The sequence below is a fragment of the Colobus angolensis genome, unplaced genomic scaffold (assembly GCF_000951035.1).
Source record: "Colobus angolensis palliatus isolate OR3802 unplaced genomic scaffold, Cang.pa_1.0 Scaffold484, whole genome shotgun sequence".
NCBI lineage: Eukaryota > Metazoa > Chordata > Mammalia > Primates > Cercopithecidae > Colobus > Colobus angolensis.
The window spans coordinates 751,182-777,835 of NW_012118310.1; the positions used below are offsets into that span (position 1 = coordinate 751,182).

The 26,654-nt window shown below is 48.6% G+C and overlaps 1 protein-coding gene across 6 annotated transcripts in view; it reads left to right on the plus strand.

Moving 5' to 3' along the window:
- Nucleotides 1–26,654, plus strand: part of MED15 (mediator complex subunit 15) — an 89,101-nt gene that overhangs the window by 43,924 nt on the left and 18,523 nt on the right. For 4 of the 6 annotated variants that reach the window (XM_011959175.1, XM_011959176.1, XM_011959177.1 and 1 more), the window contains exons 3-8: nucleotides 7,798–7,849; nucleotides 9,501–9,530; nucleotides 11,300–11,512; nucleotides 20,802–21,040; nucleotides 22,859–23,209; nucleotides 24,856–24,963. In XM_011959175.1, the coding sequence (XP_011814565.1) occupies nucleotides 7,798–7,849; nucleotides 9,501–9,530; nucleotides 11,300–11,512; nucleotides 20,802–21,040; nucleotides 22,859–23,209; nucleotides 24,856–24,963 (993 nt within the window). The remainder of the gene's footprint in view (nucleotides 1–7,797; nucleotides 7,850–9,500; nucleotides 9,531–11,299; nucleotides 11,513–20,801; nucleotides 21,041–22,858; nucleotides 23,210–24,855; nucleotides 24,964–26,654) is intronic. The other 2 variants (XM_011959179.1, XM_011959180.1) reach the window with 2 other exon arrangements.

Sequence of the window (26,654 nt, forward strand, 5' to 3'; positions counted from 1 at the left end):
CTCTTGTTGCCCAGGCTGGAGTGCAGTGGTGTGATCTAGGCTCCCTGCAACCTCTGCCTCCTGGGTTCAAGCAATTCTCCTGCCTCAGCCTCCCAAGTAACTGAGATTACAAGTGCCCACCACCATGCCTGGCTAATTTTTGTATTTTTAGTAAAGATAGGATTTCACCATGTTGGCCAGGCTAGTCTTGAACTCCTGACCTCAGGTGATCTGCCTGCCTCAGCCTCCCAAAGTGCTGGGATTACAGGCATAAGTCACTGCGCCCGGCCCAAGCTGAGTCTGGAATGCTTTGATTGGAAGTCTGCTCAGCTAAATGTGCAAGCTTATTGCTTATGATTCTGCCTTCCACACAGCTACAGGACACAATCCAGCTAAACTTTTTGCCTTTATATTACAAAGATCACCTTTGCTCTGGTTTCCAGTAACATGTTCCTTGTTTCCTTTGTGCCCTTAGAATCACCTTTAATGTTCATGCTTCTAGTAACGTTTTGTTTTTGATAGTGTATGTATTCTTGAAGATAACACAGACTTTCTGTATCAAGTTCCTCATTTCCTTTAAGGCAGAGTCTGGGTGACAGAGTCTTTAACATCCACATATCTACCCCACAGCCCGTTCAAGGAAACCTAGGCCTTTTCTGTCATGCTTCTCATAATTCTACTAGCCCCCTTCATTATTGAGTTACAAAGCCACTGCTACATTTTTAGGCACCCCACTCCTGGTAACAAAATTTATGTTTCCTGTGGCTGCTATAACAAGTTACTACAAACTTGGTGGCTTAAAAGAACAGAAATTTAGGCTGGGTGCGGTGGCTCACACCTGTAATCCCAGCACTTTGTGAGGCCAAGGCGGGCAGATCACGAGGTCAGGAGATCGTGCCCATCCTGGCTAACACGGTGAAACCCCATCTCTACTAAAAATACAAAACAACTAGCTGGGGGTGGTGGCAGGCGCCTGGAGTCTCAGCTACTCGGGAGGCTGAGGCAGGAGAATGGCTGAACCCGGGAGGTAGAGTTTGCAGTGAGCTGAGATCGCGCCACTGCACTCCAGCCTGGGTAACAGAGTGAAACTCCGTCTGAAAAAAAAAAAAAAAAAACAGAAATTTAATCTCACAGTTTTCAAGGCCAGAAGTTCAAAGTCATTTACCATGGGTAAAAATCACAGTGGCAGCAGGGAGGCAACAGGAGAGGAACCTGTTTCTTGCATCTTTTAGCTTTTGGTCACTACCGGTACTCCTTGGCTTGTGGCTGTATCACTCCAGTCTTCAAGTCCAGCATCACAAGGTAAATAAAGTCTCTCTGTATTCCATCTTCACATCGCCTTCTCTGTGTGTGTGAACTTTCCTTCTGCCTCCCTCGTAGGAGGATACATGAAATTGCACTTAGGGCCCACCTGCATAATCCAGGATAGCCCTCCATCTCAAGATCTTTAACTTAATCGCATCTGCAGAGACCCTTTTCTCAAATAAGGCAGCATTTACAGGTTCTAGGGAATAGGACCTGATTTAAAGACGGTTATTTAGCCTGCCACAGATAGAAAGTTGATTAGTGATTGCCAAGCGTCCTGTAGGAGAAATGGAGTTTTCATTTGGAGTGATGAAAATGTTCTAAAATTAGGCTGGGCACGGTGGCCCATACCTGTAATCCCAAACTTTGGAGACCGAGGCTGGCGGATCACTTGAGGCCAGGAGTTTGAGACCAGCCTGGACAACATGGTGAAATCCTGCCTCTACTAAAAATGCAAAAATCAGTTGGGGATGATGGTGCATACTTGTAGTCCTAGCTACTAGGGAGGGTGAGGCAGGAGAATCACTTGAACCTATGAAGTGGAGGTTGCAATGAGCTAAGATGGCGCCACTGCACTCCAGCCTTGGTGACAGAGTGAGACTCTGCCTCAAAAAAAAAAAAAGAAAATGCTCTAAAATTGATTTTGGTAATACTGCAGAACTCTGAATGTAGTACCAAAAATCATTGAATGGCATGTTTTAAATGGGTGTATTATATCTCAACCAGCCTATTACATATATTTTTAATGGAATGAGTGAAAATGATAGATAACAGGTCTGTTTTTCCTTCGTGGCCAGGTCAGGGCTGTGTGATTTCCTTGGGTAGGGGGCACTGCTGGGGCTGCCTCATCCCTGCTTGGCTTCTGATGGCATGTCCTGTGGGCTGGGGCCAAGGTCCCACGGGGCTACGGATACTATCATGGAAGCACTCTTTCAGGAATTTGATGGTATTTTAAAATCTATTAGGAAAACTCTGAGACATGAAAGCACAGAGGTGTCATATTCCTCTAACCCGGAGTCAGCAGTTGCTGTGGTTTGGTGACTTTTCCCTTGGCTGTCTCTGTGTCTCTCCTGAAGTGTCCAGGGCACATCCCTACCCTCAGGGTTGTATCTCTGTTGAGCGTCTCCACACCGGTTTGTGCTAGGGCCCCACCTGACAATCACATGGAGTCACTATTGTCATCAATGGGAAGGCCTCTTTCAAGTTCCAACGCTTTTTTTGTAATAGTTGGCTTCTTTGAATCAGGATCCAAATGAGGATCTTTTTTCCCTTCGGGCCCCTCCCTGCCTGGTGAAGGAGCAGCCCCGCTGTCCTGCAGCCCTCCCCATGGGCTCTGATGTCTCCTAAGCTCCTGATTCATCCTGCCTGCCCCCTCCTTCTTATGAACTGGGTGCTAAATCGAAGAGCAGAGAGATTGCCGTGGTCTTTTAGCAAAAATATATCCAAAGTATTGCCTTAATTTGTATTTCTGGGCATCTTGATATTCCCATAAGACCACAGTTTGGAGGTTTGGAGAGCAACAACAGCCTGACCCTTGTAAAGTTCCTATTATCTTTCCGATGATTTCATCATTTAATTAGGGATTGTAGACTAGTTCTGGCTTTTCTCCCACATTCATTACACGGAGTTTTTTTTTTTGTCAAGAAAGGTTTTCTTTTGTCAGCCAGGGCTAGATGATTGTTTGAAACTCTGTGTGTTCAGGACCTCCAGGAATGCTGTTTTTCTGATCTTTCCAGTCTAAGGCATCCCCCCAAGGGCCACAGATGGGTTCTCTTTGAGTGACATTTTGAGCTCAGAGCTGTGTATCTGGGGTGTTCTGGTCCATTGCTGTCATTCATTTTGATGCTTAGATGGTCCCATCCTCATCTAGCAGGAGCTCCTGTGTCTCTTGAGGCCCTCACACAACCTGTTTAGTTTTTTTTAGTCTGCTGGCATTTAGACCCAGATTGGCTGCTCCTCTAGGGAGTGAACCCTGGGGACTTCTGTCGGTAAAGTGGCATTTTGAGCATGCTATGTGGGCGCTGCTCTGTTCATTGCTTTGGGCCTTTTAGTGAACAGAACTAAGAAAAAACATGTTTTTGAAATAACAGCAACAACAAAACCCCATAATTTTACACTAATATTTCTAATTCAAATTTAACCTTATATATAGGGTTTTTACTTCTTTCATTTTAAACATGTGTCTTTTCTGTTACTATGAATATCTTGGTTTCTAATATTATTAGCATACTTGCTTTACTTTGAAATCGTTTCAGAATAAACAGTTTATATTACCCCTGATAACAAAAGCTAGACTAAAATTTTAAGATTACCGTGAAGTTCTAATTGCCCTTAAAATGTATCCCTTTTATTGAGAACATTTTGCTTTTTGTTTCATTTTTTTAAAAAGCCTCTCAAAAGATTTCTTTTCCCTATATGACTCTGCCACCAACTTAATATTCAGCTCATTTGTTTTAGTTTATTTGAAATGTTTAGGAATTGTACCTTTTTCTTTTGATTTGGTGTACTTTTCATTTTAGAAAAATATTTCAGGTTGGCTACAGTGACTCACACCTGTAATCCCAGCACTTTTGGAGGCTGAGGACTGAGCAAAAGACAAGCCTGGCCAACATGGCAAAACCGTGTCTCTACAAAAAATACAAAAAATTGGCCAGTCGCAGTGACTCACGCCTGTAATCCTAGCACTTTGGGAGGCTGAGGCGGGCGGATCAGAAGGTCAGGAGATCGAGACCATCCTGGCTAACTCAGTGAAATCCCGTTTCTACTAAAAAAATACAAAAAATTAGCTGGGCATGGTGGCGGGCGCCTGTAGTCCCAGCTGCTTGGGAGGCTGAGGCAGGAGAATAACTTGTACCCGGGAGGCGGAGCTTGCAGTGAGCCGAGATCGTGCCACTGCACTCCAGCTTGGGCCACAGAGTGAGACTCTGTCTCAAAAAAAAAAAAAAAAAATTAGCCGGGCGTGGGGGCGCTTGCATGTAGTCCCAGCTGCTCAGGAGACTGAGGTGGGGAGGCTCACTTGAGCCCATGAGGTTGAAACGGCAGTGAGCCGTGATCGCACCACTGCACTGCCCTCCAGCCTGGGCGACAGAGTGAGACCCCGTCTCAAAATATATATATATATATTTTAGAGAAATAAAATTTACTGAGTTGCCCCTGAACTCCTGGCGCAAGCAATCCTCCTACTTTACTTTATCCTTCCAAGTAGCCGGGATTACAGGATTGTGCCATTGTGCCTGGCTTTGATTTGCTTTTTTTGTTTGTTTTGAGACAGAGTTTTCACTCTTGTTGCCCAGGCTGGAGTGCAGTGGTGTGATCTAGGCTCCCTGCAACCTCTGCCTCCTGGGTTCAAGCAATTCTCCTGCCTCAGCCTCCCAGGTAGCTGGGATTACAGGCATACGCCACCATGCCTGGCTAATTTTTTTTGTATTTTTAGTAGAGATGGAGTTTCACCTTGTTGGCCAGGCTGGTCTTGAACTCCTGTCCTCAGGTGATCCTCCTATCTTGGCCTCCAAAAGTACTGGGATTATAGGTGTGAGCCACCATGCCTGACCTGATTTGGCTTTATTTTCTCAATAGTAAAAGATTTATGTGCTTCTGAAGTGAAAACCCATAACACCGTGGGTTTAGAGAGGGCATATTTCCAGCCCAGTTCCTGATACTTGCTGGTTTGTCAGTTTTCTATTTTGGTATGTCTTTCCATTGTTTCTTATGGCAGATTTAAGCAAATATGTGTGTTTGGGTTCCCCAGGTCTTATATAAAAGGTGTATGTCATGCAGTGTATGTGGCATGGAGCATGTGTTTCTCTCTTTCTTCTTCCTTGTGTTCACTCCACAATGTGTTGTGAGGCACTTGTGCAAGATTTCCACATGTCAAGCAAATGTGGAAATTCTATGAAGCTTTTAACTTTTTGAGGTGGGGTCTCACTCTGTCGCCCAAGCTGGAGTGCAGTGGAGTGTTCACAGCTCATTGCAGCATTGATCTCTCAGGCTAATGCCTCAGCCTCCCACTCTGGGACCACTGGCGTGTGCCACCACACCAGGGTAATGTTTGTTTGTTTGCTTGTTTGTTTGTTTGTTTTGTAGAGATGGTGTCTTACTACGTTGCCCAGGCTGGTCTTAAACTCCTGGCCTCAAGGGACCCTCCTGCCTTGACTTTCCAAAATGTTGGAATAATAGATGTGAGCCTCCACAATTGGCCTCTATGGAGCTTTTTAACGTTTCTATTTTCTTATCTGTAAACTGGATGTGTTAGTAGTACCTGCCTCTGGGTGGTTGGGAGTAAACAAGGCGATAATGCATGTGAATTGTTAACTCCTGTGCCTGGCACCATAAAGCGCCAAGTACTAGCTGTTACTGTCATGATGTTCATTGTTTATGGTTTATAATACTCAGCCTCAGGTGCAACTGGACACTTATATTTTGATAGCCAGCAGGGGAGCTGGAGCAGACCGAGTGAAGATAAGGGAGGTTCCTGACTCTTTAGCCATTTTTTCTGCAGCAGCTCTAGGGGAGTTGGTGTGCTTTGGAGCAGAAAGGGGTGTAATAATCTGTCCATCTGGATGGGGTTGGGAGTGGATGGTGAGGAGTCAAGAGTGAAAGAACCCAGCCAGGGGGATCAGAGGCACAGTTTCAGATCCAGGCCTTTCTCTCCTGGAAAGGAGCTGTTGTGGCTGACCCATTGCGTTCGCCCCTGGATGTTCCTAGATAAACCCATGTTTGGGGGAATGTGGGAAATATCATCGCCCACAAGAAAGCTCCTTGGCTGGCAGTGTGACAGCTTCCTGTGCTTGTTTCTCACATCAGGCATCCCCTCCCTCCGCACTCCCCACTAAGCCTCCTCTTGCTGGTCTGGTAGTGGAACTGGAGCACATTGCGGTGGCTGCCCCCTGCTGTGGGTCAGGAGTGGTGCTGGGCTCTGCAGAGTGACGACGCCTGCCCACTGCATTCCAGGTGCTGGGCTGGCAGTAAGTCTTGCTCAGCCCTGGTTTTATGCAGAAGGGCTTTGGGGACATGGTCCTGAGCCTTGTTTAAGTGTCTTATGTCTAAGTAGAAGTATCTTGTTGCTTTTGAAACTTACTTCCCCTTGTTTTACCATTTATGGATGTGGAGAAAACAAATTCATTTAAAGTATTGCAAACCTAAGAAATAGTCCAGGGCCTTAGGAGCTGTGAGATGTCGACCTGGCTGGCCCCCAGGCCCTTCTCCCCTTATACCTGGCCACCTCGCTTCTGTTCCTGAGTGTCCTCAGGTTCCCATACCTCCATTGCCCCCATTCTCATACCACTGTCCTTCAGGGACTGGCTGCCTGCGGGCCCCATTCACATGCACATCACCTTTCCTGTCAGGAATAACGGGGACAGCTGGAACCTCCTTGGTGCCCCCTTGTTCTGGCCGGGCCTCGCTGCTTATCCCAGCTTCTCCTCTCTCCTGGGCCTTTCCTCTTCATGTTGTCCTGTGCTAATTTCCCTGAGCTGAAAAAAAGAAGTAGGGTAGAGTTTGGAAATAGATGTGGGATGATAAAGATTTCGGAAGTGTCTTTATATTTTTACCCTCACCTGAGACCACTTTTCATCATCCTTCCCCCTGCCCTGCCATCTTATGAGTGTAGTGGATGAACTCCAGTGTCACAGTGACTCAGGAGGAAGGTTGGGTGAGCAGGGCAGGGAACCAGGGCTTTGCCCCTTCCAGGCTTCCCTGCCAGAAGGATGGACACTTCAGCAGAGGGCAAGGATGCTTCTCTGAAATAAGACTTTACCTCAGACATCCCTGTATTGACCACAAGACCAACTCACAGCAGTGATTTCCCTGAAACACCTGCGAGTGAGTGTCCTTGGGGCCAAAGAGGACAATGGGTGGGAGGCAGGCCCTGCCAGGCAATCCCAGAAACACAGCAGCCTGCACATAGCGGGCCTTGGCAGCCAGCGGCCTTCACCTCACCTGAGAGTGGGCTTCACCCTCTCCCTTGCCCTTGCGTAAATGCAGATGAACACAGATTCTCCTCGAAAACACAGCCAGGGGAGTGCCGTCCAAAGTTGCAGCAGGTACTGCCTCATCAGTGAAAAGGCAGCAACAGGCTGGGCTGAGAAGCGGAAGCCCTTCCGTACACCTAGTGCAAAGACACAGCGGCCCACCCACGGCTGCCTCTGACAGGCCTTGTGCCTTCAGGCCAGTGGCTCATCCCCCCAACCTGCCTGTCCCCTTTGTGACAAAAAGACGGCACTCAAGATGGCTCACAGCTCTCTCAGCTGAGTGCCTTTCCATTAGGGGAGAGGAGTGGCCGTTGGAGGCTGTCTGTCCCCTTCTTGTTTCTTTGTGCCGGTTGTTGACCCGCCTAGCTAAGCACTGACGGCTCCCTTCTGAGAGGCGGATTCCAGAAGAGGCCGAGCATCTGAGTCTGCCTTGCAGAATGGGCTTCGGGCTTCAGCTCGGCGCCAGCAGGCGAGGGGGCGGGAAGGGGGAGTCCGATGACTGCGCTTCATTTGGGATTAAACTGCTTCCTGTTTTTACTTTTAGGACGAATACCTTTCTCTCGTGGCCAGGCTCATTATCCATTTTCGAGACATTCGTAAGTAAGATTTCGCATTTCTGGGTTGTTGAGATCTCTGAGAGGTCAGCCCTGACGCTGCCTCAGCAGAGCTTTCTGGGCAGGCCGTGGTGCCTGAGTCAGAAGGTCTGTGTCACCTCACTTCCTTTTGGGAAGGTCTTCACTGCCTTGCATTTGATTCCAGATCCCCCATCTTCCCGGAGCCTTGGCCTCAAAAATGCTGATTCTAGCATCATGGAAATGCTGTCCTCAAAGTGGTCTAAACGAGGTTGCTGTTTCACTGCTCACTTAATCTCCCTTTTCCTAGGGCTGTTGTTTTTACTTCTGGGAAGTTCTGTTTACCCTGGAACAGAAACTCTCTTCCCTAAAAGTTGATTTTATTGACCCATAGAGGCCAGAGACACTTAGGCATATGTTCCCTCCAGACTGGAAGCTTCTGAGGAGGACCTCCTGAGTCTGCACCCTGGCTCCCTGCTGTGTTGAGGGCCCCCGTGTTTACCTCACGTTGTGCCTTCTCTGATTCAGAGGGCCCAGTGTGGTTCTATCAACCAGGCAGTGGCCCCAGCTCTGCAGAAGTGAGTTGTCATTGCATCCTAGGGCCAGGGTCTTGGTGCTTGTGTGTGTTACTTGGAAGTATGTGGACACCAAGTGTTCCTGGATGGCCACAGCCTGTGAAGGAAACTGGGGCCAGCATCTGCTCTGTATTTTCAGCCAACAATGGCTCCTGCCCACTGCTGCTGCGTAACCACCAGAGGCAGGCTTCTCTTGACATAGGCCTGCCCTTGGAGCACGTGTTTGGCGAGTCCTATTGCTATTCCCCTGTGGGTTAGGGACAGGCAGCTGTACCTTCAGTGTCTGTTGTTAGAGCAAAGGGAGACACTGAGCACCCCAGAGCCTGGTAGGTTTTGCTTCTTTCCATACTAACTTTTCACCAGAATGGCCAGCAAGGTGAACTTCACTCTCTCTGTGGTGTTGGGAAGGCGCCGGGATGTGTAAGAGGAGAAGGAGCAGCCCAGATGATCTGGCCCAGATGCGCTGGCAGACTCCCCACGTTCTGCTTTCAGGGACAGTGGCCGGGCTGGTGCACACAATCCTGTGGGGCTCATGGGGTCATGGGGAGCAGCCAAGCAGGAGGCTCAGGGCCCCATGGCTGCTACAGAAGTTCTCCACTGGGCACTGGGGTCAGCTGGACTGGCTTCCAGCTGGCCGTGGACAGCCTCCGTTTCCTCATCTAGGTAACAGAGACAGTGTCTCACCAGAGCAGACTGCAAAGGGAGGCAGTGTCAAGTCTCAGCACCACTCCAGCCCTGCCGTGGGTTCCTGCAGTGTTCTTGTTACTTGTTTTCTCAGGGCTGAGCTGAGACTCTGGACCTGGAAAAAAGGAAGGCCAGAGTAGGCCCAGAGTCCCCAACCCCAGAGTGCTTCAGCCTTGGGGGCAGCTCCCTAAGGCCCCAAGTTGACCCTGGAGCTACTCTGTACCCTCTGCTCCCAGGTCCCTTGTGGGGTCAGTGCTGCCAAGAGTGGAAACACTTCCCCTGGTAGCGGGGAGTACTAGGAGCTCCGTGGGGATTGAGGCTTGGGCAAATACCTAGAGAACTGACCTACCCATGGAAATATGTGGTTATATAAAACTTTGTTTACTTTGGTTTTTTTTGTTTGTGTTTTCATATAGATAACAAGAAATCTCAAGCTTCCGTCAGTGGTAAGAGTTTTCCCTTTTGAGTTAAAGTTTCTCCCAACTTTGGATTTGAGGTGACAAGAATGACATAGTGCATGCCTCATGTGCCTGGGTTAACCTGTCACTAGAGGAGAATGCTTGTGGAGAGAGCTGTGGAGGGAGGAGGCTGACCAGCTGTGCCCCGACCTCTCCAGCCTTCGTCTTCCTGCAGACTGTGAAGTCACATGATCCTCCCCATCCCGTTTCATACAAATGCTACCTTTGCCCAGCAAAAAGATAAACACTCACAAAGCTATTAAGACATTATCCAAAAGTGTTGAGCTCTCTGATAGAGAATTATTATGCTGTTTTCAGTGTAATAATATGTAGTAGCATTTCTGAGAAAATGCTGTGAATTCACTTTTTTAAGTTATAAAGTTTCTTTGTAAATTTAGAAATCTGGCTGGGTGCTGTGGCTCATGCCTGTAATCCCAACACTTTGGGAGGCTGAGGCAGGCAGATCACTTGAGGTCAGGAGTTTGAGACCAGCCTGCCCAACGTGGTAAAACTCCGTCTCTACTAAAAATACAAAAATTAGCTGGGTGTGGTGGCACACATTGTAGTCCCAACTACTCGGGAGGCTGAGGCATGAGAATCGCTTGAACCTGGGAGGCGGAGGTTGTAGTGAGCTGAGATTGCACCACTGCGCTCCAACCTGGGTGACAGAGTGAGACTCCATCTCAAAAAAAAAAAAAAAAGTTTAGAAATCCATGTTTTTAAATTTCAGGGTTTATCACATAAGGGGAATTGTGGCAACTCAGCCTTGGTCTCTGCTGACTAAACTGTGAGGGAAGGGGTTTAACAGATCCAGGCTGGCCAACTGCATTCTGCCATTGGGAAGGGAGTGCACTAGCCTCACAGGCTGCACGCCACTGTCTGCCCTGCACTAGGCAGTAGAGCTGTACATGCCAGCTGTCTCTGCCTGTGTGGGTCTCACCTCTCAGCCAGGACAGGGATTCTTGGCCAGCTGGGCTGAGCAGCAGCCAAGGGCATGTGGCCAGAACATCTGGGCCTCTTGGCATTGGAGCATGGGGTCCTGGGCACCACCCAGTTGTGTGACATGGTGGTCCTGCCAGGCCATATCTGTCTGTGGGTAGCTGTTTGCTATTAAGTCCACACTGTTGTGACAATGACATCTTTGTCCTTTGTTGTGGCATTGCTCACTGAGCTGCTGACCTGGTGGGCTTGGCATATTTCTCCTCAGTGCTCTGTGGAGCCCTCCTCTGCACCCCTCAGCTGTTCTGGCATGGTGGCCCTGCACACAGGGGCCCAGGCTGAGTTGGACTGTGCAACAGTAGGAGTGGAGCTGTGTGTGCCTGTGGACTTGTGCCCTCCCTGGGAGAGCATCCCCTGGCCACTGTGTTTCTGCTTGCTCAGAAGGGCCCATCGTGCTTTGTGTGCTCACCCAGCAGGAGGGCTGGACAGCCAGGAGAGGTGGGGGTAGCCACCTGCCCTGAAGGCCTCAGCCCATCTTTAGTGCACCTGCAGACATCAGAGAGGTCATTTGTCCCTTAACATTAGGACCCTGGACCAGGCCAGGCTAGAGGTATGGGTGGTGCAATGACCAACATATCTGGCGTCCTACCCACTCATATTTGGGAGTCTCCAGGAGCCTAGTCTCTTACTGCTTGGGGCTGTGAGGGGATTGAGCCTGTAGGTAGGGGAGATCTGTGCTCTGTGAGCCTCACGCCATTTGAGCCATGGTCAGTCCATTAGGCCCTTTCCTGAGAAGCTCTGCCCTTGTGTTCCCACAGATCCTATGAATGCACTCCAGAGCCTGACTGGCGGACCCGCCGCGGGAGCCGCCGGAATTGGCATGCCTCCTCGGGGCCCGGGACAGTCTCTGGGCGGGATGGGTAGCCTTGGTGCCATGGGACAGCCAATGTCCCTCTCAGGGCAGCCGCCTCCTGGGACCTCGGGGATGGCCCCTCACAGCATGGCTGTCGTGTCTACGGCAACTCCACAGAGTGAGTACCACGCTTCCTGGAGGATTTGCCACTTTCCTTGCAAACGACAACACATTTTATTCCTGTGCTTATGATGGTGTCAAGAAAAGCATGGAAAAGCTCCAAATTGCTTTTTTTTTTTTAAAAAAAAATCTTTGTTGTATGTGGAGAGAAAAGGCTTCCAATCTTCTTTGAGCTCCCAGAAGGGTTAAGTGATCCTGGGCCCTCCTCCTAGCCCTGGGCAGGAGGGTGGGGATGACCGGAGACTCCAGCCAAAGGTTTGTGTTTTGTGGCTGAGATAGATACAGTGTGTTTCAGGGGGTTCTCAGCCACAAGGCAGGGCTGAGTGCCAGCACCCACAACTCCACTGTCTGCCCGAGCTCTGGGCACCATCTCTTCTTGCCGCTTGGTCACCCTGGGTGTGGCTTGCAGCCGTATTATCTTCTGGCTTCCTTTCTGTGAAGGAGACTCTATGTCCTCTCCACACGGCTGCCCTGGTGGGGAACTGGGCTCTGATCAGGTGTTACAGGTGAACCAAAGCTGCTCTCAAGGGGAGGCAAAGAACCTCCCTCTTCTTTCCAGGACTGTCTTTTGAGATGGGGTCTCGCTCTGTGGGCCACGCTGGAGTGCAGTGGCACAGTCACGTCTCACTGCAGCCTCGACATCCTGGGCTCAGGTGACCCTCACACCGCAGCCTCCCAAGTAGCTGGAACTACAGGCTCACAGCACCGCGCCCGGCTAATATTTTGTATTTTGTGTGGAGATGGGGCTTCACCATGTTGCCCCGGCTTATCTTGAACTCCTGGGCTCAAGTGATCGCCTGCCTTGGCCTCCCAAAGTGTTGGGATTGTAGGCATGAACCACCGCGCCCACCCTCAGGACCTATGTTGATGTATCTTTGAGTCCCATCAACATTTCTTGGAGTGTGCTGTGCCCACTGCAAAGTGCTTTAGTGTTTTTTTCCTTTCATATAACTTTTTGTTTTTAAAATAGTTTAGGAGTCACAGGAAGTTGTGGAATAGCACAGAGAGTTCCCACATGCCCTCTACCCAGCTCTCCCCAATAACAATATCTTACATAGAACATGGTCAAAACCAAGAAATTAATGTCGAGGCAGTGTAATCACCTCAGTTAGAGACTTAACTTGGACTTCTTTTTTTTTTTTTGAGACAGAGTTTCACTCTTGTTGCCCAGGCTGGAGTGTAGTGGCGTGATCTCAGCTCACTGCAACTTCTGCCTCCTGGGTTCAAGCAATTCTCTTGCCTCAACCTCCTGACTACCTGGGACTACTGGTGCCTGCCACCATGCCCAGCTAATTTTGTATTTTTAGTAGAGATGGAGTTTCACCATGTTGGCCAGGCTGGTCTCAAACTGCTGACCTCAAGTGATCCTCCCTTCTGAGCCTCCCAAAGTGCTGGGATTACAGGCGTGAGTCATCACGCCCAGCCAACTTCATCAGTTTTTTACACTCATTCTTGGGCTGCATATATATGTATGTGTAAGTCTGTGAGATTTTACCACATGTCAAATCAAGTAGCCATCACCACAATTGGCATGCAGAGCTGTTCCATTACCACCAACCAGCTCTCCTGTGTTATCTTTCAGAGATCACACCTTCCCTCCAGCCCTAAGCCCTGGCAATTGCTGACCTGTTGTGTGTCTCTGTAGTTCTGTCCTTTTGTGAGTGTTGTATAAATGGAATCATACCATATGTGACTTTTTGAGATTGACTTTTTAAATTCAGTCTGAGATCTTTGAGATCCACCCAGGTTTTATCAGTAGTTCATTCCTTTTCATCACTAAGTAATATTCCACAGAACGGATTTTTCCATAGTTTATTCATTCACCCATGAAGGACATTGGGTTGTTTCCTGCTTTTGGCTACTATTATGCAAACAAAACTGCTGTGGATATCTGTGTACAGGCTTCAGTGCTTCAGTGTATTTTTATCACACATCCCTCATGATAACCCTATGAAGAGGGCAGCATCACCCCCTCTGGTTTGTCCAGCTGCTAATGAGAACTGGAGTCACACCCCAGGCCAAGAGCCAGGATCAAAGCTGCTGCCTGACCCCATCCTCACGCTCCTACCCCATCCTGTGTCGGGTTTCCTATTCTTTGAGGCCATAGGCATCCTCATTTCTACCCACTCCTGCTCTGGAGTCTTCCTCCATCCCGAGCCACCTTCCCTTGTCATACCTTAATTCTCCTCTTACTTCCTGTCGTCTAACTCTCAGTACATGCTGGTTTCCTCGTCCTAGAACAATCTGCCTGGTTCTTCGTCCCAAGCTCTCATCACCTCACTCTTCTTAGCACATCAGATACGTACACCAGCTGGGTTTAGGGAGGGCCCACAGAAGTACCCGCTCAAGTTCCTTTTCATTTTGTACTCTTGTGTACTGGGTGCATTTTTTTTTTATCATGAGCTTATATTTGATCATAAATTGTTTTTAAATGTATTTGAGTTTAGAATGCTCACATGAGTTGCCTTGTCATCCCATTCCAGAGACTTTGTCTTAAACCAGTTTTGTCAGAGGTTCAGTGTTGAAGCTTGATATCCTGCCCATGCCCTCCCCAGTCTGACCTTGGCCCACATCCTGTTTTTAGCTTCCAAGGGGCCTGGTCTTCTGTGTGTGGCACTAGTTGAAAGTTACAGTGGGGGCCGGGCGTGGTGACTCACGCCTGTAATCCCAACACTGGGAGGCCAAGGTGGGCGGATCACGAGGTCAGGAGATCCAGACCAACTTGGCTAACATGGTGAGACCCCATATCTACTAAAAATACAAAAAATCAGCCAGGCATGGTGGCGGGTGCCTGTAGTCCCAGCTACTCAGGAGACTGAGGCAGGAGAATGGCGTGAACCTGGGAGGCAGAGCTTGCAGTGAGCCGAGATCGCACCACTACACTCCAGCCTGGGCAACAGAGGGAAACTCCATCTCAAAAGAAAAAAAAAAGTTACAGTGGATTCTGTACTTCAGGATCTTGTTACCACCTTTGTCAGAGACCATATCTCCCTGCCCTTTACCACTTGCCTCCCTGGTCTCCCTAAAACTAGTGGTGTTGGCTGATGGGCATTTAATATCCCTTCCTGACACCTTTCCCAAAGACTACTGCATGATTAAGGCCCTTTCAGATCTTCATCTAGTGCCACCAAGAGGGCAGAGCCTGGATCAGAAGTTTTGCCAGGGACTCTCAAAGGATAGGCCAGGGGACATTGTGGTAGTTTTCAGGTGACCCAGGTTAGTCTGAAAAGGCTGAAACTGCTGGTTGTTCCTATGGCTGGGGCTGCAGTGCAGAGTTGGAAGCAAAGCTTTTCACGCTGTGCATTTCTGTTTCTCAATGAGTTTTATATCACGTGCATGTGAAGCCGACTTTAAAAATAATTTCTACTGCCAGCTGTGTTATGGACTGGGTGCTGAGGACATGTCCTCCTCCTGGATAACTAGGTCCTGGTTAGGGTGCACTTTGGATTGCTGGCGTGCAGCAGTTGGGGAGGCTTTGTCCTCCTGAGCCTCAGCTGCTGCAAGGTGGGGGAAAGTAAGCTTGGGATTCCTCTAGTCAGCTAGGGTTTGTGCTGGGTCCTGTGTCACCCCCCAGGTCCCCCAGAAGCAGGTGCAGATTGGAGGAACATGTCCCCAGTGTAAGACCTGTGACAGTTGCACATTAAGGTCAAGCAATCAGCATACAGAGATCACCAGCCATGAAGGGAAGGAGAGACACCATGAAGGTGAATAGAAATAATAGACACATGTAGGCATGCCCAGTGACCACACATACAAGAACTGTTAGATATGGGCCATGGGGTATATAAAGAAATAAAGTGGAGAGCCGGGCACAGTGGCACATAACTATACTCCTGACTACTCGGAAGGCTAAGGCAGGAGGATTTGCTTGAGGCCAGGAGTTTGAGGCTATGATGAACTATGATTGCACCACTGTACTCCAGCCTGGGGGATAGAGCGAGACATCATCTCTGAAAAAATAGAAAACAAGAAAGAAAAGAAAAAGCAGAAATTCAAATGAAAAAGCATCATCAGGAGCGATGAAGCAGATTTGAAATGGAACCAAATGAAAGCTGTAGAAATCAGCAGTATAATTTTTGAACAAAGGAAGTGGATGAATAAACAGCACATTAGATACAGCTGAAGAAAGAATTTGTGTAATAGAAGCTACATTTGAAGAAATTACCTAGAATGTAGCACAGAGAAGAGCACATGGAAAATATGAAAGCAAGGGTAAGAAATGAGGATAAGATCAGAAATTCGAATTGACATCCAAGCAAAGCCCCAAAAGGATCAAATGGAGAGAATGGAAGAAAACAATATGTGAGGGGATAACTACTGAGAAAAGCCCATCTGGCCCCAACCTAGTTAGCCATCTCATTTGCTGTGAGTCTGCAGAGCACCAAAGGCCAGAGGAATATCTTAGAAATAGTCAGTTCCTGCAAAGGAGCAATGAGTACACTCAGCAGTGGGGGCAGAGAGATAATAGAATATTGTTAAAGCACTGAGAATAGAGCTGCCAGTCACATTTGTATGCCAGCAAGACTCAAGGATGTGGAAAGCAAGCCATTTTTAGATAAACCTAGCCTTAGAAACTTTCAGTAAAAGATTTTCTAAAGGATATATCCTTTTTTCTCCTTTTTCCAGTAAGCCTTTTGCACTCTTAGATATATTCTTTTGTTTATCCTCTCCTCTTCCCTCTCAGGTGATGCAAGGTATAAAATGGGAAAAGAAACGTTGAGCGTAGGTGGTAGTAAATGTGTGTAAATCTAAACCAGTGATTCTCACCCAGGGTGATGTTCCACCACAGGGGATATTTGACAATGTCTGGAGACATTTTGGGATATCACTACTGTGGGGGTGCTGCTGGTGCATAACAGGTGGAAGCCAGAGATGCTGCTAACCATCTTACAAATACGGGCCAGCCCCCCCACAACATAGAATCATCTGGGTCAAGTGTCAGTAGTGTAGTGAAAAGGTTGAAAATCCCTGGTGTAAATAAAAATTTACCTCTGTAAAATAAAACAGTCAAGCTAACTTCCATACAGACTTGCCACATTCCAAGCACTATTTTATTTATTTTATTTTATTGTTATTATTTTTTGAGATGGAATCTCACTCTGTCACCAGACTGGAGTGCAATGGCACAATCTCAACCCACTGCAACCTCCACTTCCTAGGTTTAAGCGATTCTCCTGCCTCAGCCTCCCAATTAGCTGGGACTACAGGCTCGCGCCACCACGTCCAACTAATTTTTGTATTTTTAGTAGAGACAGGGTTTCACCATGTTAGCCAGTTGGTCTCGATCTCCTGACCTCATGATCTGCCCACCTTGGCATCCCAAAGTGCTGGGATTACAGGCGTGAGCCACCATGCCCGGCTTATTATTATTATTTATAGACCTAGGGTCTCCTCATGTTGCCCAGGCTGGTCTTGAATTTCTGGGCTCAGGCGATCTGCTGCCTCAGCTGTGCAAAGTGCTGAGATTATGGGCATGAGCCACAGCACCCAACCCCAGGCACTATTTTGAGTGTTTTACTTACACAATAGATTATTTAATTCTTAGTCCAGTGTGTGGAGTGGATACTGTTATTGTGTTTTCTAACAGGGAAAACAGGCAATGAGCAGTGACAGAGTTGAGGTTTTGAGTCCAGGCAGCCTCGCTCAGAGGCTGTATCCCTAGCCTCACATCCATCCAGCCTCTTAACAGAGTGCTGTGAAGAGTTAAGATCAACAAAATATGATATAAATGAAAGTCAGCAGGGAGATAGAGTGTGAATATCGGTTCTGTCTTGTACATATAAAACCTACTTTAAAAAGTAGTAAATTTGGGAAATGCTAAAATATTGATAAGGCTTATATTTTAAGTTAAATATGCATGATAAAATTGAAAAATTACTGCTAAAACAATGGAAATAATTCATAAAATTTAAAATCAGTAGAAAAAATAGGATAAGGCAGAAATCCAGATAATACAACGTTCAGTCCAGTCATCCAACAAAAATGCAATCAAAAAAGACAAAGCTTAGAAAAGGAAAGACAAAGGCCTGGTGCGGTGACTCACGCCTGTAATCCCAGCACTTTAGGAAGCTGAGTCAGGCAGATCACGAGGTCAGGAGATTGAGACGATCCTGGCCAACATGGTGAAAACCTGTCTCTCCTAAAAATACGAAAAATTATCTGGACATGGTGGTACACGCCTGTAATCCCAGCTACTTGGGAGGCTGAGGCAGGAGAATCGCTAGAACCCAGGAGGCGGAGGTTGCAGTGAACCGAGATAATGCCACTGCACTCCAGTCTGGAGACAGAATGAGACTCCGTCTCAAAAAAAAAAAAAAAAAAGAGAAAAGGAAATTCAAATATTAATAGAAATAGTTTAAAAATATAAGTAATCATAATAAATGTGAGTGGACTAAACTTTTCTGCTGAAAGATAGGAAATGTGAGAACAAATGGAAATGAAACAGCACAGTTGTCGTATTGTTAGAAGAAACACACCTACAATATAACGTGAAAGGATTGTAAGTAAAACACTCAAAATTTTATTTTTAAATAAAAGATGAAGAAAGGCTGAGTGTAGTGGCTCACATCTGTAATCCCAACACTTTGGGAAGCTGAGGTGGGAGGATCACTTGAGCCCAGGAGTTCAAGACCAACCTCAGCAAAATAGGAGACCTATTTCTACATAAAATTTAAGAATTACCTATAGGTACACTTGAGATGCTGAGGTAAGAGGATCGCTTGACCCTGGGAGGTCAAGGCTGCAGTGAGCCATGACTGCACTATTGCACTCCAGCCTGGGCTGCAGTGAAACCCTATCTCAATCAGTTAGTCAGTAAAATTGGCTGAGTGTGGTGATACACACCTGTAGTCCCATCTACTTGTGAGGCTGAGGTGGGAGGATGACTTGCTTGAGCCCAGAATGCCGAGGCTGCAATGAGCCATGATAGAGACACTGCATTCCAGCCTGGATGACTGAGCAAAATCCCGTCTCAAAAAAGAAACAAACAAAAAAAAAGATGAAGAAAGATGTATTAGGTAATTACTTCAATTACATCTCTTTGTTATTGATAAACAGACCAAAAAATTCATTTACGGAAAATTTGAACAATGTAATGAACAACTTAATCTAAGCATATGATGGAACAATATGTTTCTAAAAATCATAAAGCAAGCTTCAACACATTTCAGAAAATTTAAAAGTATTGTCATACTTTTTGTTGTTGTTGTTGTTGTTTTGAGACAGAGTCTGACTCTGTCATCCAGGCTGGAGTGCAGTGGTGCGATCTTGGCTCACTGCAACCTCTGCTTCCTGGGTTCAAGCAATTCTCCTGCTTCAGCCTCCCGAGTAGCTGGGATTACAGGCGCGTGCCACCATGCCCACTGATTTTTGTATTTTTAGTAGAGATGGGGTTTCACCATGGTGGACAAGCTGGTCTCAAACTCCTGACCTCAAATGATCCTCCTGCCTGAGCCTCCCAAAGTGCTGGGATTTACAGGTGTGAGCCACTGCGCCCAGCTGGTCATGCATGTTTTATGAGTGTGAAATAGAGTTAGAAATCTGTCACAAAATAAATTTAAAAAGCTTTACACGTGGCCAGGCACAGTGACCCATGCCTGTAATCTCAACACTTTGTGAAGTCGAGGCAGGAGGATCACTTGAACCCAGGAGTTTGAGATCAGCCTGGGCAACAAAGTGAGACTGTCTCTACAAAAATTTTACAAATTAGTTGGGTGTGGTGGCATGCATCTGTAGTTCCAGCTACTTGGGAGACTGAGGCAGGAGGGTCACTTGAGCCCAGGAGGTCAAGGGTGCAGTGAGCCACAATGGCACCATTTCAGTCCAGCCTGGGCAACAGAGTGAGATCCCATCTCAAAACACACACACACACACACACCCATCAGAAATGCTAAAATGAATAGTGACAGCCTCAAATGTTGGTGACAGAGAAACTGAATCACTCATATTGCTGGTCAGAATGTAAAGTGGTTTTACCTTCTTTCAAAATGAAATATGCAACTCAGCAGTTACACTCTTGGATATTTTTCCTAGAGAAATGGAAACCTTGCATAAAAACTCAGGCACAAATTTTAACAGCAGCTTTATTTGTGGTAGCCCAAATCTGCAGTTACCCAAATGTCCTTCACGTGAATGGTTAAACACAGTGTGAGGTGCTTGTACTATGGAATACCCTGGCAGTACAAGGAAGGAACTGTTGCTAGAACTACAACCTGTATGCTGAATGTAAAAAGCCAAAGGTTCATACTGTATGGTTCCATTTTTGAAATATCATATGTAATTTTGAAGTGACAAAATTTTAGAAATGGAGGATGCTGCAGTGGTTGCCAGAGTTTGTGGGTCAGGGTTGCTGAGAGAGGTGGCAACATGAGGGATCCTTGTGGTATGGGGACTGTGTAGTGTATTGACTGGTGGTGACCGAACCCACCCAGGTGGTTAAATTGTCCAGAACTGAGTACACACACCCACACAAGTGAGCACACATCATAGTTATGATACCTTGTAATTTTGTAGAATGTTACCATTGGAGGAAACGGCAAAGTATACAAAGGATATCTCTGTATTTCTTTAATACAGCTTTATTGAGACATCATTCTCTTCAGCATACAATTCACCCATCTGAAGTGCTCCACTCGGTAGGTTTTAGTGTAACTCACAGAGTTGTGCAACCATCATCACAATTTTAGAACATTTTTATGTTCACCCCAAAAGAAACCTCACCTCAGAAAATCTTGTAATTGTTCATATAAGCAGTTTTCATAATAGCCACAAAGTAGAAGCAGCCCAAATGTTCATCAGCTGATGAATGGATAAATAAAACACAGGAAATCGGTGTTGTAGAATATTATTTGGCGATAAAAATAACACGGAAAAGCTGATACATGCCACGACATGGGCGAACTCGTAACTATTATGCTAAAGAAGCTAGTCACAAAACAGCACATGTTCCGTGCCATTCGTACAGAGTCCAGAAGTGGCCAATCCATAGAGACAGAGAGGAGATTACTGATTTCCAGAGTCTAGGCTTCTTATCTATCCAAAAGACTCAGTTGTCCCTGTTCTTTTCTCTTTGGTTATTACAGAGTAACTCGTGATAGGAAATTCCAAAATCAACACAAATGCTACTTTGTATTCTATCTTTCTGTCTGTGGTAAATGGAACGTTCAGATTCCAGCGGCAGCCGTGGCAGTGGGGACTTTGGTGGCTGTTTTTTCCCTTGCTGTGCAGCCCTGCAGCGTTTCTGGGAACCTGCCTTGTGGACTGACTTGGAGACTCTGGTCTTTTCTCAGCCCAGCTGCAGCTCCAACAGGTGGCGCTGCAGCAGCAGCAGCAACAGCAGCAGTTCCAGCAGCAGCAGCAGGCGGCGCTACAGCAGCAGCAGCAGCAGCAACAGCAGCAGTTCCAGGCTCAGCAGAGTGCCATGCAGCAGCAGTTCCAAGCAGTAGTGCAGCAGCAGCAGCAGCAGCTCCAGCAGCAGCAGCAGCAGCAGCAGCATCTAATTAAATTGCATCATCAAAGTCAGCAACAGGTACCAGGTCTCCTGTTCCTGCTCTTGGCCTCCCTCCTGCAATGTGAGCCCTGGGCTGGCATCAGTCACGATGCTGGGTGCAGTGCACGGAGCCAGCCGAGGGTCCTCTTGACACACATGTGCCTGCCCTTTTCCATGGGCTTCTCGAAAAGTCTGGGACAAGGCTGGGCTCAGTGGCTCATGCCTATAATCCCAGCACTTTGAGAGGCTGAGGCAGGCAGATCACCAGGTCAAGAGTTCGAGAGCAGCATGGCCAGCACGGTGAAACCCCGTCTAAAAATACCCCGTCTACTAAAAATACAAAAAATTAGCTGGACGTGGTGGCGCACACCTATAATCCCAGCTATTCGGGAGGCTGAGTCAGGAGAATTGCTAGAACCTGGGAGGCGGAGGTTGCAGTGAGCTGAGATCGCACCACTGCACTCCAGCCTGGGTGACAGCGAGACTCTGTCTCAAAAAAAAAAAAAAAAGGGAAAGAAAAGTCTGAGACAGGTAGGAAAAACAGGCCCTGATTCACTAGGAAGGTTCTGTGATCGAGCCCTTCCATTTGGGCTCGGGGCATCTGGCGGCAGGCCTCCTGTGTGCTTCAGGGGCTGCGAGGGATTCAACCAAGAGTGAGCCGAAGCAAGAAGTGAGATGAACACTCTGAGGCTTGGGACTACTTGAGCCACTTGGACCATTTTGGCTGAGGACACGTGTGCCTCCTGTTTACCTCTCTGTCTTGGGTTCTGGACTCAGTGTTAGTCAGCCTCCAGCTGGTGTTCCATGGGGTGATGGTGATGTCATGTTAGCAGCACTGCTTCTCAGAAGTTGTTCACCTTCCCATAGTTTCCATAGACAGTCTAGACGTGTTAAACATCTGCCCTCACAACAGGTCTTGGTTGGGAGAGGAAAGCCCCAAAGGGCCCCCACCACCCTCCTACCCCTTCAGGCCTCAGCTTGCTGGGCTCCTCTGGATCTTGGGGCACCTGTCCCAGAGCTGACAGTGCATCTGCAGCCACACTTTTCCTTCTCATGCTAACCAGCAGATCTTGACTGTCACCGTGAGGCTCATGCCACTGACCTGTAGGGGCAAAACAAGCATCATTGCAGAAGCTTCGGGAATTTGCAGTTGCCTCAGCTTTTATCCTAGCTTCCATGGAGCTATACCTGTTCATTGTCACCTTTTGCTGAAGCTTCTAGATATGTCCTTTGAACCATCCTAGTGGAATGGTAGACCAGAGCCCAGGCACACACTTGGTGCCTCCTCAGTGTCAGGAAGACAGCTGGTGTTGGCCTCGGGGGCCCAGAGTCTTTCTATGGGAGATATGCCTCTCCCCGTGTAAGTGAGAGGTCAGCCTGTCAGCTCAGGAAGGCCTTTTTTTTTCTTTTCTTTTCTTTTTTTTTTGAGACTTTTTTTGAGTCTTACCGTGTCGCCCAGGCTGGAGTGCAGCGGCGTGATCTCGGCTCACTGCAACCTCCACCCCGCTGGTTCAAGTGATTCTCCTGCCTCAGCTTCCCAGGTAGCTCTCCTGCCTCAGCCTCCCAAGTAGTTGGGATTACAGGTGTGAGCCACCATGCCTGGCTAATTTTTGTATTTTTAGTAGAGACAGGGTTGTCCAGGCTGGTCTCGAACTCCTGACCTCAGGTGATCTGCCCACCTCGGCCTCCCAAAGTGCTGGGATTATAGGCATGAGCCACTGCACCCAGCCGGGAAGGCCTTCTTGATGGCTCTGCAGATGGCCACCTGGGCTTCCTGGGGCCCAGAGTGTCACAGGGAGGAGCTGGTGCCACAGAGGCAAATGAGCGATAACCGAGTGCTGCTTGGTCTGTCTCTAGATACAGCAGCAGCAGCAGCAGCTGCAGCGAATGGCACAGCTGCAGCTCCAGCAACAGCAACAGCAGCAGCAGCAGCAGCAACAGCAGCAGCAGCAGGCTTTGCAGGCCCAGCCGCCAATTCAGCAGCCACCGATGCAGCAACCACAGCCTCCGCCCACCCAAGCTCTGCCCCAGCAGCTGCAGCAGATGCATCATCCACAGCACCACCAGCCACCACCACAGCCCCAGCAGCCTCCAGTTGCTCAGAACCAACCATCACAACTCCCGCCACAGTCGCAGACCCAGCCTTTGGTGTCGCAGGCACAAGCTCTCCCTGGACAAATGTTGTATACCCAACCACCACTGAAATTTGTGAGTACCTGTGGCCCGCAGTGGAGCACATGCAGCCCGTGGCTCTGTCAGCAGTAGTTTCTAGATTCTTTGACTAGAGATAGCATGTCCTATTCTTCAAGTGCTGAGACTTCAGGCAGCCCCCGCCCCTTGCCAGCCATGCTGACTCTAGCACGGCTCAGCAGGGAAGCATGTGTTTTGCGTTTTGTGTTCCGAGAGCTGCTTCTGCACCCCGCAGAAGTGCTGGCTGCTGCTGCTGGGGCACCAAGTCGCATTCCAAGCAGCGTGGCTGATTGCAGCAGTTCTGTGGGCCCTTTCAGGGTGTGAGCACTTCGACTGATGGGCACCACATGAAGAATGTGCCAGCTCCATCAGTGTCTGGTGGTTTGCCAACTGCTCAGAGTTAATGTTCTAAGCAAATATCTTTTTTGTTTTCTTTACACTCTACCAAGTCTCAGGAGAACAAAGTTCATTACTATATTTTCGAGGGGAGTATTAATATAAAATACTGTTATTCCCAGTCTCATTTTGTATCTCTACACAAAGCCAGTCTATTCAGTGACATTGGCACAGAGGATAGAGTATGATCACCAGGATGGAGGTAGCTGCATCAAGGGGCCATTTGGATAACTCTTTGGCTCACTTGGTTTTTGTGGCCTTTTCTATTTGTGATTCATGAGTGGAGTGGGGCCTGAGCCAAATGTGGGGGTGAACAAGAGGCCTCACAGGCAGGCTGGAAGTCCAGGAGAGTTGTGAGGAGCAGATATGGTCACTCATCTGTCACCTGGGAGTCGACACACTGCCTGACCCCTGGGACTGTGCAGAATGAAACCCTTGTGTGCTGCATGGTGGAATGCGCCCTGGCAGGGTTTGCCCTGGTGGCTTGGAGATGTCTAAGGAAGAGCCCCCTGTGTGGTAGTGCGGGCCTGTCTTGTCCCTCTGGAGACCCCTCCATGCAGTGGCTCCACAGTTGCCCCTTTTGCCCAAGCTTGCCCCCCACCCCCACTTTTTTTTTTTTTTTGAAGACAGGATCTCTCTGTGTCGTCCAGGCTGGAGTGCACTGACGTGATCAGACCTCCCTCGCTCAAGCGATCCTCCCACCTCAGCCTCCCAAGTAGCTGGGACTGCAGGCGTGCATCCCCACACCTAGCCAAATTTTTGTATATTTTGTGGAGATGGGGTTTGGCCATGTTGCCCAGGCTAGTTTTGATCTCCTGGACTTAAGCAATCCGCTGGCCTCAGTCTCCCAGAATGCTGAGAATACAGACAGGAGCCGCTATGCCCTGCCCTCTGCTGGCCAGCTGACCCAGCTTTCCTTCAATGAATCAGGCTGACTGAGGCTCTCATGGACCATCAGCATGCTTGGCCCAGAGGATGAGCAGGCTAGGCTGTAAGCTCTGCATTGGAAGCTGTCAGTGCTTGTGGTGATAGCTGGTGCTGAGGGATGTGGAGACATCCCAGTGGGAGGGCCACACTGCCACTTGCCAGAATTGGATTTGAGCTAATGGGATCCTAGATGGCTAGTGAGGTGACATCACAGCACATGAAGTCATGAAAGTCCCATTCCTCATCTCAAGAAAGGCTCCATTTCCTAAGCTCCCGCAGGAGGAGTGGGCTCTGCTCTCTGACCCAGGTGGCTCCAAATCACATTCTCTTTCTCCCTTAAGGTCCGAGCTCCAATGGTGGTGCAGCAGCCCCCCGTGCAGCCCCAGGTGCAGCAGCAGACGGCAGTACAGACGGCTCAGGCTGCCCAGATGGTGGCTCCCGGAGTCCAGGTGAGGGCCTGGGGGTGGAGGGCTCCATAGTCACCAGCAGGTGCATGGTCACCTGCACATGGAGTGCTATAGTGAGGATTCTGGTTGGATTAGGGGCTAGGGGCTAAGTTGGTAAAGCAGTTGCTTCTCTCCCCCTTGCACTCTGCAAGACACCCCTGGACTCCTTGGGGTGGGCAGCTCTGCTTGGTCATGTCTAGGACCCACCAGTCTCATAGTGCGTGTCGTTTCCAGCTTTGCTTGGGCATCCTTCATCATCCCTCTTCCTTGCCACTCTGAGTGACTCAGGGAACATGTATCAGAGAGTAGAAGGCTGCAGTTTTGTCCTCACCTCTCACTTTCCATTTGATAGTCTGAGTACAGAGCTGACCAGGGTGGAGGGCAGCTTTCTAGACACTCGGAAGCAGATGGGAGCCACACGCAGCAGGAGCGTGGGAGAGGGCATCCTGGTGCTCGCCTGCACTCAGGGACTCTGGTGCTGTGTGGTGAGAAGCGTGCCGCTCCCATGTTGCTGAGCTTGCTGGTGTGTCACATGTGTGGAACATGTGTGTGTCTCTATGTGTCACGTGTCAGTGGAATGCAGATGCCCTCATCTGGCCTCCTAGCGTCCTGGGATTGGAGTCCCAGTGTTTCTGTACCTTCTCCTATAGCCCCTCCTCTCCTTCTTGCTGCCACTGAGGCGGGGAGACGTACGGTCTGGGGCTTCAGTTTTTCCGCTTTACACATGATGGTGGAAACACTGTTGGTCCTGACTCGGAGGGGATGTTGCCTTTAGGAAAAGTCAGAATGTGCTAGTTGATGTGGTAAGACTGTGGCTGGGTCCCAGCCCACAGCTGGCAGTGCGCCTGCACTTTGCTGTCGTCTTAAGGGTGGCAGGCTTCATCTCACACCTGGGGGGTGCTCAGTAATGTCCTTCCTGGTGCCTGCTACTTCTTTTAAGTCCCTGGGAAGCTGTCTGAGGAGGGAATCTGAGGTGTTTAGCTGGAGCTGAGGTTAGCATCCTACCTTGGCATGGCACCAAATGACTTGGGGCCAGGGTCCCCATGTCACATTCTTACTTAGGTGGAGCCCTGTATGAAACACACTACAGAACTCACGTTCACTTACAACTGGGGGAGGCTGACCACTTCGTGTGACAAAGTTGGAGGTCTCTGCCACCTCCCTGTGTGTCTCGGCATGTCCTCAGGCCTCCTGGGGGGCTGCCTTGTCCCGGGCTCATGCAGAGGAGGGACGTGGTGTGTTCACAGTCAGCTTAGTGGTGGCACATAGTGACTGCCCAGCCAGTGGAAGCTGCTGCCTTTGCCTCTTTGGACCGTCGCTCCTCTGTTCAGGACCTTACTTCATGGAAACTTTTTTTTTTTTTTTTTTTTGAGATGGAGTCTCTATCGCCAGGCTGGAGTACAGTGACACGATCTTGGCTCACTGCAACCTCTGCCTCCCGGGTTCAAGTGATTCTCCTGCATCAGCTTCCCGAGTAGCTGGGACTACAAGTGTGCACCACCATGCTCGGCTAATTTTTGTATTTTTAATAGAGACAGAGTTTCATCATGTTGGCCAGAATGGTCTCGATCTCTTGACCTCATGATCCACCCATCTTGGCCTCCCAAAGTGCTGAGATTACAGGCATGAGCCACCGTGCCCGGCCAGAAACTTCTATACTGCAGGTCAAGCCCAGCAGGAAAGTGAGAACTGCT